At 43.1% G+C, this 13,744-nt stretch overlaps 1 protein-coding gene across 4 annotated transcripts in view; it reads right to left on the reverse strand.

Moving 5' to 3' along the window:
* Positions 1–13,744, reverse strand: part of LOC111962414 (S phase cyclin A-associated protein in the endoplasmic reticulum) — a 141,017-nt gene that overhangs the window by 28,735 nt on the left and 98,538 nt on the right. For all 4 annotated transcript variants that reach the window (XM_023985492.1, XM_023985490.1, XM_023985489.1 and 1 more), the window contains one exon: positions 8,199–8,314. In XM_023985492.1, coding sequence (XP_023841260.1) covers positions 8,199–8,314 — 116 coding nt within the window. The remainder of the gene's footprint in view (positions 1–8,198; positions 8,315–13,744) is intronic.

The following is a 13,744-nucleotide window of genomic DNA, read 5'->3' on the forward strand; positions in this document are numbered from 1 at the left end:
TTGAGGAGCAATTTAGTAAAGTGCCACGCTAGTCCATCTCGTGTTACCGTGCAGTATGTAGGTAGTGTTGGTTGACCCACGAGTGCCAATCTATCCTAACAGGCAGCATTCCTCCACCTACATAGCTCTGGGCTGCCCATTTGACGCGTGCCACGCCCACTGCTGGACCCCATCATTTGGTGCCTGCTCCACCTGCCAGACTTCACCCAGCAGGAGACACAACGGGCACTTTGTTAATCTGAGAATAATGAAGCCTTATCTTGTAGACGCGGGATTAGGTTCCACTGCTGGCCCATACTAACAGGTTGTATAGAGAACGAGGTAGAGAGAGAGCCCGAGAGAGCGCAAGCACGAGATCGAGAGAGAAGAGGAAGAAGCCTAGAGAGATGTAGATAATTAGCAATGTAATCTCCTCACCTACTGTAAACTGCTTAACCCCAGTCAGCCAGCTACAGCAGAGCTGATCACCCTACTGGCCTGATGAGGCCATAGACACACAGCGATCTCAGGCTAGGAGTTAATGTAATAATAATAATAATCATAATTATTTGGTGGGTGCTTATATTTCTCCTATTTCACACATGTACAAGTATAGAGTGCTAGATAGACTAGAGACACACTGACTGGAGAAACACCTTGACCTGGGACAGCCCTACACCATGCAGCCCTGTGGGGATCACCCTGGGTGGCCGCCCGGCTCGGACATAACAGGAGGGCTGGGGGATTGGGAGTGTCACTGACCTCTGTGGCTGAATTAAAACTCTTAAGTTTAAACCATCCCAGAATCCATAGAGTATCCCAGGGGCTGATAGACAGATGGCTGGGAAGGGAAAATTAGAGCGAAGGTCAGGATCCTCCCCACCCCCACATAGTATAGTACTGCCCAAATACCCCAGGAGACACTTAGGGCTCAAGAGTATTTAACAGTATTTTCTTAGTGACATAAACAGAAACAGCATAATAGTTTAGTGTACTGGGACAATATCAAGTAGACTCCCCTTACAGATAGATGTTTCCAAATTTCAGAAGTCCAGCACTTCCCATCCTGCAAAGTCAACAGGACATCAACCATGTAAAAGACTCTTTATGCTTTTTGTAACTGGGTTATCAAGCAGGAGATCGTTCCACCTGAACCTCAAGCTCACGTTTCCCAACATCTCAGTGCTTTTCCTATGTGCCCAGTAAGGCCTGACCATGGCAATGCTGCAGAAATCTGATCAACTTCCAGATCAGGTTGAATCCCTGCTTTTCAACAAAGAAAATTTGTGTTCAGGGAAAGAAATCAAATCCTAACATGCTGACCACACCGCTCATGTTGCAAAATGAATTTACACATACATGTTATTCAATCACTGCACCCACATTGCTCACGCGCGCCAACGAACATCTGCGTTGCCAAGCGCTAAAATAGAAGTCCGTTCCATTGGTGGCGCTGAACGCAGTGCAAGTCCTGCCTCTCCCATCTCCTCATTGGTTTATAGGAGCAGATACCCAAGTGCCATCTCGTCATTGGTTATACCCACGTGGGTGATTGAAAGATGAACCGAGGTCAGTCGGTCGTGGTAATACACCTTATTATGAAAGTTGGCTGCCAATCGCCATATAAAGTCCAAAGAAGAAAAATCCTGGAAGGAGGAGAGATGACTAGAAAATATTTGGTTTACCGTTTTGTGTGTGGATTAATTGTTGGAGTTGAGGACCTTGTGCATTTCAGGTAAAAGAACAACTTAACATTTATATCCCAGGACAAATTAGCTAGCAACAGAAAGCTAGGTAAATAGGACAAATTAGCTAGCAACTGTAAGCTAACTAGCCATAAATGTTTAGTGCTTTTCGACCTGTCCCCAAATTAATATAATTGGTTCAGAGTTTGTTTTGATATTTCTACCTGCGTGTCCTGATCGCGTTTGGTGTGGGGGGACAAAATCAATTTGCGCGCATCTGGTTTGGGCATGGTGTAAGCGAAAACACAAGGTGAGGAGCAAATCCATTTCCTGGTACCGTCAAACAATCCCTTCATTCACTGCTATCTAAATGGCATTTCATTTGATTCTCCTGTTGATCGATCTGATACCCTGAGTGCTTCCAAGATGTCCATTCTGCCTGTCATGCCACACCGGCTGGGTATGAACTGGGAGAAATCTGATGAGCCGTCACGCATCACACACACATGCAAGCACACACTCATTCACTCGTAGCCTATAACGACATCCTGAAAGGAAACCACAGGGAGCAGCTTTGATTTCACAGGACACACTCAGTAATGTGACAGAGGTGGTCAACTACAATAGTGTTTTAACATGCAGTGTCCTAGCACAGCAGTGCCACTGCACTGTTAAGACGTCTCTCTAAAACTAGAAAGCAGCTCGTTCCATTTTCAGCAAGGTAGGACTTATCACTTAGATAAAATGGATACCACAACCACAGTCATATTGAATTGTCTCTTCTCCCTACTCTAAAGGAATAAACGATTCTCTAAAATTCAACTCAAAGTTATAAGACTGGCTCTTCAGCCCTTCAGATGGGCCAGTCTGTCTGGTCTAACGCTGGCTTGTCTTCTCTCTGAGTTATACTCCAGCAGCCCCAGAGGGGGGCACATATGCTGACAGGCTCTGGTGCTGAGCCCAGATATCACTGGGACACCAGTCCCATCTCTCTCCCCCTCTCTACTCCCCAGTGACCCCTTCTGGGAGACAAAGGGACATGTCCCATAAACACACAGTAGTTGACACAAGGTTGGAATAATTGAAGAAAGCATCCATCTTTCCTTAACACATCTGAGAAGTGTTGGATTTGTTAAAGTAGTGATAACGAAACTTTGCTTTTGCTAATCAAATCACAAAGCGAGGAAGGATGTGCTGATAAAGTTTTAAAAAACGGGGTCAGAAGACACCTCAGTTTACCCCCCACCTAATCCACACCTCCAGCCTGGGGCAAAACATTTTCACACCATATACTAATAGTGACACTGAAGATAAGAGTCTCCAGAGGCAGAGAGACCAGAGCAGAGGTGCTGCCTGGTGAGGATCTGGGATCATTTACAGCTTGTTTTAGACAGCTCTCCCCCTCCTCCCCTAGGGAACACAACACTCTCCACTCAGAATCACACAGAGCACACACTTGCACTGCTCCAATAAAAAAATATACATCCATTGAAGGATTTTTAACAATAGTCCCTCACGTTAAGATTAAAATACACAACTTTATTAGGAAGAGTTTATTTATTTATTATTATTTAGATGATTGAACGATTTTCAAAACCACAAAATTACTCTCCAGGTGCAGACCAATTAAGGTTAATCTCCACATGCAAGTAAATATGGTTTATGGATGACTTTCCACGTTAACATCTTTGATATATTCGACAAACTGCTATATTCATGTTAATGAGAGTTGTTGCTCTGCTAGTCTAGACATGGATCCAGCGGCAACAGGGTTACACAGGGACATTATCAGAGCCTCACTGAGGAATTAGCTCATTAATGTAATGGTAACGAGGTGGAGTGGGCCTCCCAGAGGGGTAATATTGCCTGAGCATCTCCAACTCTGCAGTTGACTTTTTTGTAAATCACTCAGCTTATCTGAGAGGAGGCGATCAATACGGCGGCATTACTGTAAACAGATAATGTAGCGAGCGCTGTGGTTAGCGTCTGTCTCACAGACACCGGCCATTACGCCATCCAGATGAGCAATAGTGATTAGTGGACAGAGAAACCATGTCCTTGTGTTGCATCTCATCACCACTGTAGCTCTCAATATTCCCTTCCCTTGACCCGACTTGACTCCCTTACCTTTCCTATTTTGTAAATGTGGGTGTTTACAGAATGTGGGTGGAGTAATACATGTTTAACCAGGCACAGGACTACATTGAGTGTGGGCTGGGTGTGTCTGAGGGGCTGGATTGATATGCTCTGTAGGAGGGTTATCCCAGGTTCAGAGCACTCAGGGGCATAGCAACAACCCCATGCCTTCTACTCTACAGCACGGATGACAGAGAGAGCACAGAGACGGTCTATAGACAGACAGCCTATCACAACCTGAGCCAATCAATACCAACAAACACCATAGGTGCTGGTTAGACCATTCCAGCTGTCCAGACAGGACCTGGCAACACGTCGCATGTTTTGCCATTGGCAACATCATGAATACGATCACTAAATACTGTTAAAAGTATAATACTACTGATTCATATATATCAAGTGAAACACATAGCAAGAACTGGACAAATTTCTTGAGCTTTTCTTTAGTTGCATCCTAACATTCCTAATTGTGATGACAAAGGAGTGAGCTGCCCCTTCGTGGTGTATTGGACTTGTCCTCAGTCTTATGCATATTTATAGAAACTCTGGAGAAGTTCTTCTCAACATGTTCAGACAAGGTAGTAAGTAATTGAGTACTGAAAGAAGATAACTGGGAGGCCATTCCATTATCACTAGACATTGCACACTTCAGCTCTGGATAGGACAAGCTGTTCTGTAGAGGATAAAATAAGTACCTCTGATCCATGGTTTGCGTTAGCGGGTAATAGCCGGCTTTTGGACGATAAAAAAATAGAAATGCTTATCTATAGGATATTTGCATAATTAAATTAAATTGGCGCGTGTATTGTATATTCGTTATGTATCTTATTTATCACACACATAGGCCTACAGCATACAGATACAGAGCCCATTCAAAACAATTTTTCCCAGTAGGAGCTTGTTTTGTCTTGAACGCACAGAAGTCGGAAATTTCCGAGATCCCAGTTGTTTTGAACGCTGCATTAAACGGAAACGGAAGGCAGGCTTCAACAGCGCGTCACACACCACTTTGCAATGAGCTGGAGGCAGTATGCATTTTGAAAACATATGCTTAATTGTTTGAAATCTGAACGTTTAATACATTAATACCATGATTCAAAGTAGCCCATTAGCTCTCCTCTCTTCTACATTTCTAAGGATATTTTCATCACTGTCACATGAAACCGCTCGCATGTGCAGTGCCATTTTGGCAACAGTGTTTTCCTGCTAATTGTATTATGGAACGAACATTTGCGCGTAGTCTACTGCCTTGTGTGCATTGCAGCGCTTATAATGTGAAGAAAGTTTATCAACGTTTGAAGCTAAACGTTCTGATCTGTTGCATCAGACTCATTGCTTTTTAAAATGTTATTATTTACGTAGCCTAGGCACACTGGTTGTATGAATTAGGGTTCAATCATCCCACAACTGTACCAGAGTCTGTTTGGAATAGGCTATTTCTTTCTCCACAAGCTGACCAATAGAATAGGTAGCTTAAAATTTTCTACTATAGTAAATTGACATAGGCTAGTGATTTTGCTGTTCATTACTCGTCTTGTTGACAGTGGAAAAGTTAATGTGGACAGTTATTCTAACATGTTCAAAGTGCACATCAGAATTCGGTAAGAAGGACCGCCCATCATTGCGTTCTCAACTTGCATGTTCTGTTAATATGAATGACCATATTCTAAATGTGATTTCTGTCATTCTGAGCACCGTGGGTGGATGCCCTAATCAGCTTATGCACCCAATGCATATGAGTCTGGTACATTTCTCAAATGTCCGTCACCACATGTTCCTAACGGAAACCCTGCTCTGATCTTACGCACCTCTTCATAGTTACAGTGCATTCAGAAAGTATTCAGACCCCTTGACTTTTTCCACATTTTGTTACGTTACAGCCTTATTCTAAATAAATATAGCTCCCCCCCCCCCCCCCCCCCCTCAATCAATCTACACACAAAAACCCATAATGACAACAAAAAAAACAGAAGTATCACATTTACATAAGTATTCAAGCCCTTTACTCAGTACTTTGTTGAAGCACCTTTGGCAGTGATTACAGCCTAGTCTACCTGGGTATGACGCTAAGCTTGGCACACTTGTATTTGGGGAGTTTCTCCCCTTCTCTGCAGATCCTCTCAAGCTCTGTCAGGTTGGATGGGGAGCGTTGCTGCACAGCTATTTTCATGTCTCTCCAGAGATGTTCGATTGGGTTCAAGTCTGGGCTCAGGTTGCGTCACTCAAGGACATTGAGACTTGTCCCGAAGCCACTACAGCGTTGTCTTGGCTGTGTGCTTAGCGTCATTTGTCCTGTTGGAAGGTGAACCTTCGCCCCAGTCTGAGGTCCTGATCGCTCTGGAGCAGGTTTTCATCAAGGATCTCTGAACTTTGCTACGTTCATTTTTCCCTCGATCCTGACTACTCTCCCAGTCCCTGCTGCTGAAAAACATCCCCACAGCATGATGCTGTCACCACCATGCTTCACCATAGGGATGGTGCCAGGTGTCCTCCAGATGTGACGCTTGCCATTCAGGCCAAAGAGTTCAATCTTGGTTTCATTAGACGTTTTGGCAAACTCCAAGGCTGTCATGTGCCTTTTACTGAGGAGTGGCTTCCGTCCAGCCACTCTACCATAAAGGCCTGATTGGTGAAGTGCTGCAGAGATAGTTGTCCTTCTGGAAGGTTCTTCCATATCCAAAGAGGAACTCAGACTGTCAGAAATGTTTTGGTACCCTGCCCCAGATCTGTGCTTCGACACAATCCTGTCTCGGTGCTCTACGGACAATTCCTTCGACCTCATGGCTTGGTTTTGTCAACTGTGGGACGCTTATATATAAAAAGGTGTGTGCCTTTCCAAATCATGTCCTATCAATTGAATTTACCACAGATGGTCTCCAATCAAGTTGTAGAAACATCTTAAGGATGATCTATAGAAACAGGATGCACCTGAGCTCAATTTCGAGTCTCATAGCAAAGGGTCTGAATACTTATGCAACTAAGGTATTTAAAAAAATATATACATTTGCAAACATTTCTAAAAACCTGTTTTCGTTTTGTCATTTTAGGATATTGTGTGTAGATTGACGGGGGAAAACATGTATTTAATCCAATTTAGAATAAGGCTGTAACGTAACAAAATGTGGAAAAACTCAAGGGGTCTGAATACTTTCCAAATGCACTGTATCTCAAGTGGAACTCTCAAAGCATAGGAACAACAGTGTGTATGGTCTTCAGCTCCAACAAGCAAAAACAGTCCAATTGTGAGCAAAAGACTCCTAGCTACCTACAAGTAGAAACCTCCCCCCCATTTAAGTTATTCAAATTCCTCAGAATACTGAAGTCTGCTTCAAATTCGCTAGGATTAGTGATTGAGGAAGTAAAATGTTTTAAAGAAAATCGATAAACACGAATGGCCATACGTAAAAGCATTATAAATACAAGTAACGTTTGTCCATTAGTGGAGGTTTGGGAAACAGTAAAAGCTAATAAGTGAAGGAGAGAGTCCATTTCAGTCCATTAGAGTCCCAGTGTTGTGAGAATGGCGGTCTTTCGGAGGTTATCTACTGGCAGGCCACGCTAACTCCAGACCCACAACTCAAAACCACGACAGAGTCCGTCTGATGGATTAGACACACGGCCTTTCTGTAGATCAACAGAAAAGAATGAATACAAAATAGATGACCAAAATATAATCCCCTTATTTAAAAAAAAAAATTGTGCATTATTATTCATGATCCATTTAGGATATTTATTGAGATGCGAGCACTATAAACAGAGAAATAAAAGGAGGGGCTGAGGTTACCGCACATCTCCAATTGTAAACAGAGGAGAGCTGTCACTGAGGTCAGGGAGAGGACACAGTCTGAGTGTGGACCATGTCTTTAGAGGCTGTACACAGCAGCTGAAAAGGCTCATGGTTTTTCAGTGGAGGTCGGGTCGCACGCCGGACAGTGAAACGCTGGCTCATTAGGCTATGAGAGTAGCACTAGGCCAGGATATCGTATGCTGGTTGTGAAGACTAAATGAGACTAACTTGCTCCAGGGGTGCTGCTTTGCAGATGACCCTGTGCTGTTTCTAGCCTATTGGGGGTGTATGTGTGGTGTCAGGAGGGGGGTGGTTGGAATTAAATAAAAACACAGCAAAAATACAACATTTCCATTTCATTTCAATGGATTAATGAAGTTGTATTGTATGGGGTCGTTCTATCCAAAAACAACAGTAATTGAAATGTACACTTCCTCATGGCTGTCTCAGCAGAGGTGACAGAGAGTTGACCAATGACCATGACCCTTGCAGAGCCACAAGCAGCAACCACATAGTTTGTGTAAAACCCTCTAATATGAATAGAGAGTATGAAAAGACAGTGTGTTTGGAGAGGAGGTGAGCTGTATTTGACTGTAAAAGCTGGTACTCACTTGATTGGAATGCGTGGGACTGCGGTGGGGGTGGAGGCTGCAGTGACGACCAGCAGAATCTGTTCCAGAGCAGAGAGTCCCCCGCCCACCTGGAACGCCACTTGATCTGCATTGTTCTGTAGAGAGAGAGAACAAGAACCACATTCAGGTAACAGGGAGCTGAACAGACCAAGGTATCACGTTACTCTCAGTGTGGACCCAGCTTCTCTTTTCCTCACCTCCCAGTTGGGAATGAAATCTGAAACAAAGTGATCCCCAAAGCATTCCTGTTAAATCTCAAAAGTGCACAACCCCAGTGTTCCACCCCCACTACAGTCCAGCCAAGTCTCAATGGAGGACAGCTACTCTGCAGACCTCCACACACACACACACACACACACACAGCACCAGGGTGGTCTGTGTTCACAAACACAGGCTGAGGAGAGACTGTACAAAAGTAGAGAACAGAGAAATCAAACAAAAAATTCTAAGAAAATCATCAATCAAGGTAAGAGTATTGGATACATTCTGAATTCACTCTTTATTTATTCCAATATAAAATGAGCTATAACTCTGACAGAGGAAGTGCACCCAGCTGAGCCTAGCACACTGCATTTAAAAAAAGGTGCAATATGCAAAAATCACGCCGCCATTTCCTGGTTGCTAATATTCTAATAGGTTGCCTAATTTCAGTTTGTGTGGCAAAACAATGTATAGTGTAGAGAATCATTGTCATCTAAACCGATGTGAAATATATTTTCTAGAACCAAAAATATTGTATTTAACTGTTTGAAGCTGGTCTACAAAAAATGAAAGCAAAAGACGCAAAAACAACTTTTGCATGGGAAGCATAGAAATAGAGCACATAGAACATATCCACCGCTTCTTAGACTTGCTGTCAATAAGAATGACAGATCTATAACTCACATTTCTATGCGAATTTGGTCGGGTCGCCCAAATAGTTACATATTTCAGTTTTAAAAAGGTATAGTAGAATGCGCCTTGAAACCATCATTTAACGAACATGTTTAGTCTAACACAATACAGTGTCAATAGTCCACAGCAGTCCATAGATCTAAGACCAAACAGCTCTAAATAAGAGGGCCCTGCCCTGTTGCAAGGAGAGGAGAAGAGAGTCAGAGCTCTTGGCATTGGGTCAGATGCTGCTGCAGCTACACAGTCCAATAAATCAACAGCTCCTAAGCCCAGAGCAAGCGGCTGCTATCAGACATGTTAGTGCCTGGGTCGACCGGGAGGATAGGGGCTCCAGGGGAGGAGTGGGTGCTGATGGAAGGCTTTCCTCACAGAGGGAGCAGCCAGGGGGACAGTCATACCTCACCACACCAAGCATGGAGGTACACTGGGGGTCCCACCTACACCTAATGAGGTCACTGTCTCCCAGGTAGTGTGACAGCCCTCAAATCCAGGCACTCCACTGTATTTTAGTTCCACGGATGAAGGGGTTGCCAACAAGCCTGAACACATTGAGGAAGCGCTTTGCAAAACGATATATAAGCTCTTCATCTGTCACTCACACAGACTGCCAAGACACTAGTCAGCAGGATCCGGTGACAAAAAACACTGAACTCTGCTAGGGTTAAGGGATTTGGACCAACACACTGTATACTTTGTATGATGTGCAGTGAGGATTATGGAAATCTCTACCATGGTCCAATCTGCCCATGTGTGTGGTTGAGTGCTGTTTATAAGAGAACAACCTCCTTTGTGTAGGTTACCAACGGTTTCCATCGATATGGTTTCTAGCACTGAGCTGGGTTTAACCCATTCTTAACTCACCCATCAACGCAGCCATCTAAAAGCTTCTGGGCTAAATGAGAAAAGGCAGCTCTTTCATGGTGTCTTATCAAATGGTATTTTAAAGGGGTTAACTAGGACCTGCCCAGCTCTGGCGATAAAGCCAGACTGGGACGGTTTGGCTGCATCGGTCTTGGCCTGTTGACAGATCGATCTGCTGTGACAATGAAAAAAAAAAGGAGAGGATTAACCTCCAATCATTTTAGCCAACATCTTCAGGTGGTCTACATCTGCAAAACCCATGGCATCCTTACCAGACAGGACCCATCTGCTGGTGTGGAGATACACAATCATTCATTTCTTAAAAGAACACAATTAGATATGTGTTTTTGGTGCAGAAACCAGCATAGTAATCAGTGAGTGGACCTCTGTGGTGTTCCTCATGTTTCGGTTGAATGCATTCAGTTGTGCAACTGACTAGGTAGGTATCCCCCTTTCCCTTCCTTCTATCTAGGATGTACAGCTTTACACTCTGCTGGCTCAGTACTGTGGATGGCAGTAGAGCAGAGCAGGAATAATAGGCCTTCTTGTTCCCGATCAATGAAGAATAACTTTTAAATTGAAAGAACTAAAGAGAGCAAATTGCAATAACAGCCGAATTACACACCATGTTAAACAGAACCCTCTGGTACGGACTTCTTCAGGTACACTTACTGTGAGTTACACAGAGCTGTCTTTCATTAAATAACCCGTTGAAACACACTGGGAACTGTATAACAACCTTAAGGTGCGATCTCCATAGGACGTGTGCTGTAGTAACTATTGTATCTATTGTTGCCAAATGTTGATTACAGCCAACAGGCTTCCGGTTCCAAAGCCATGGTTACAACATCTGGATTTGATACATCTTTTCAACAAGCCACATCTAGCTTAGCACCAATCCTCCATTCCATGTAACTATGGAGCAGTGTGTGATCTGTCTGTGTCCTGTCACTCCCTGCTAGACACTCTGGTGACAGTGTAATAGGATGAGGGGTACATTTCTTCTAAAGAAAACCCCCCAACATGACTGAAGACATGAGGAAAGGCGAGGGGGCAGGCCAGACAGTCGAGTCCAACATGAATTATACAGCTGAAGGAATCTTACACAATTATTACTCCTGCTGACCATTACTACCCCAGCTAATCAGAAGGCTGGCAGCTGTTAATTCCTGTGGCTGTGGCACTGCTGAGAGAAGCGGGAGAAAGGGAGGTAGGGAGGGCCAGCCAGACAGCTCTTTGTAGTCACCTCCCACCAGCCACTTTAATTAGATACATAAAGAAAGGAGGAGGGGAAAGCCCCGATCCTCTGGCCCCACCAACAGACGCTGGGGAACAACTGGCTGGGAGTTCATTAAAGGTGTGACACAGCACAGCCCCTTTGTCAATCAGTCTTTGGCCTCAAACTGGTTGCCCCAAACAATATTACAGACGGAGTGAGCAGGGCAGATACATGCATTTAATCTTGGACCCCGACTAACATATACAGTTGCAAAAAAAGCCTGTGAGGAGTAACCAAAGTCTCCATTTTGTTCAGTAGTCTAAACCAGCATCTGCATGTATGGGAGGAGTGATAAACCACAACAAGACTGCTGGAGTAAACATTTAGAGACTGAGTAAGAGTTTGTATATTAAAAAGGTGTAATGGCATGCTGTTTGGTACACAAAAGTAGAATGATTGGTTGAGAGACTGTAAATGTGAAACAATACTGGGTGAGTTTATTTTATGTGAGAAACAATACTGGGTGAGTTTATTTTATGTGAGAAACAATACTGGGTGAGTTTATTTTATGTGNTATGTGAGAAACAATACTGGGTGAGTTTATTTTATGTGAGAAACAATACTGGGTGAGTTTATTTTATGTGAGAAACAATACTGGGTGAGTTTATTATATGTGAGAAACAATACTGGGTGAGTTTATTATATGTGAGAAACAATACTGGGTGAGTTTATTTTAAAATGGGAAACAATACTGGGTGAGTTTATTTTATAAAATGGACTGAGATTCATTAGACTAGTGAGGCTAGTGAATGTCATTTAAAAAAAGAAAAACATTTAGCCTAGAAGAACAAGTCGCCTACACTGTCAAAAGTAAAAAATATAATATTTGTATACTATAATTTGCGAACGACCTGTCCTATAGGCTATTTGCATCACATTTTTAATAAATCACAAAAAACTGCTGTTTTCAAATTAAATGTAGGCCTCAGTAATTTAATTAATTAAACATTTTAATTAGGCCTAATAAATAACAAAACATGGCTGTCTACGAACACCAGGGCCGGCCGGACATGGCTAGAATGGACCGGTTTTGTTAAATTAACTTCAGATTCGACTTTTCGTAGCATGTTAGGAGAACTAACGTAACAGGTTAGGAGAAAAAGGTCAAATCAAAATCAAATCTTATTGGTCACATACACGTGTTTAGCAGATGTTATTGCGGGTGTAGCGAAATGGGTTATAAAAATGTGTTAATTTGACAAAAGCTGGATCCCTTCTAGCCATGACCGTGCCGGCCCACCCCACTCCCTCTGCGATTCAGCATCACAGCAGTGGAAAGAGGACACTCCAGGCCCCTCAAACTCAACTCTGGACCACAAAGCCAGTTCCACTACTTTTTTTCACTGTTTCTGTCTAATCAGGGACTGATTAGGTGCAATTCATTATCAGGTAGAACAAAAAACCAGCAGGCTCCGGACCTTGTAGGGTAAGAGTCGTATACCCCTGCTCCAGGGAGCCACAAAATGAAGAAATTATAAAACTGATATTGGACAAACAAATTGTAAATATGTAAATATGTAAAAATATGTAAATAAATTAAATTCGTTAAGGCTGGTTTATTGAGAGAAAGCTTATTTTACAATGCTGTAAATTGAGCCCTACATTTATAATAGCACTTGTTTCTAAAGCTCAAATCATATATCACCATTTTCTAATGGATGATGATAATAAATATGTTTATTATAATTTCAACTATCGTGGGGTCGTGACTCGTGCCATGTGTGATATACGTGGCTTATTGAGAACTCTATTTCCTACTATAGGCAGTTGGCTGCCTAGTTATTGCAACATTGTAACTCTGCGATGTGAATAGTTGACAATGATGTTTAGTTTCCAAGTGCTACTGAATAGGCTCAACTGAAATTCACCAACTGTGCATGATACACATCATTACTCTACCAATCCCTTCCAAATCTTTATACTATACATGACACGGGCGCCATATGTTGCTCTGGCCTAGGGTGGCAGCAGAACTGCTAGGACTGGGCCTCAAAAACACTTTCCTCTAATTTACTTGCGTTTGAGGTAGACCTTGGCCTGCTCAAAGTGAGCCGCTGCTTTTGGGAAGACAAAACTCTCCAACTCCTTGGAGCAGCTTGCGACGGCGCATCAGCCTCTTTACTTTGTCCTCAAAATGGCACGATCGTGAGCCCATCTTTAAGATGTTTTGGAGAAAGAAATCCCCTCTCAGAAGGCACACTGGAAACAGGGATAATCAACACAATCTTCACCAATTTTTCCCAGTCGGGGTGCACTTAGCTGAAGTCCCTTATGCGTGTCTTTTGCGTCAGTAAAAATAGAAACACAGCCGAGGATTTATTAGACTATGAAGTATATTTGCCTTTGAAGTTGGAGCACATTGACTGGTATTTCCATCAATGAATAAAAGCATTATTGGGTGGGGATAAAAAAATGACCGGCTAATGCAAACCCTGTACCGAGGCGCAAAATCAGACACACCACAGAAACCAGACAGCCTATGGAGGAACTA

This window comes from Salvelinus sp. IW2-2015, linkage group LG4q.1:29 (assembly GCF_002910315.2).
Source record: "Salvelinus sp. IW2-2015 linkage group LG4q.1:29, ASM291031v2, whole genome shotgun sequence".
In the NCBI taxonomy this organism is placed as follows: Eukaryota; Metazoa; Chordata; class Actinopteri; order Salmoniformes; family Salmonidae; genus Salvelinus; species Salvelinus sp. IW2-2015.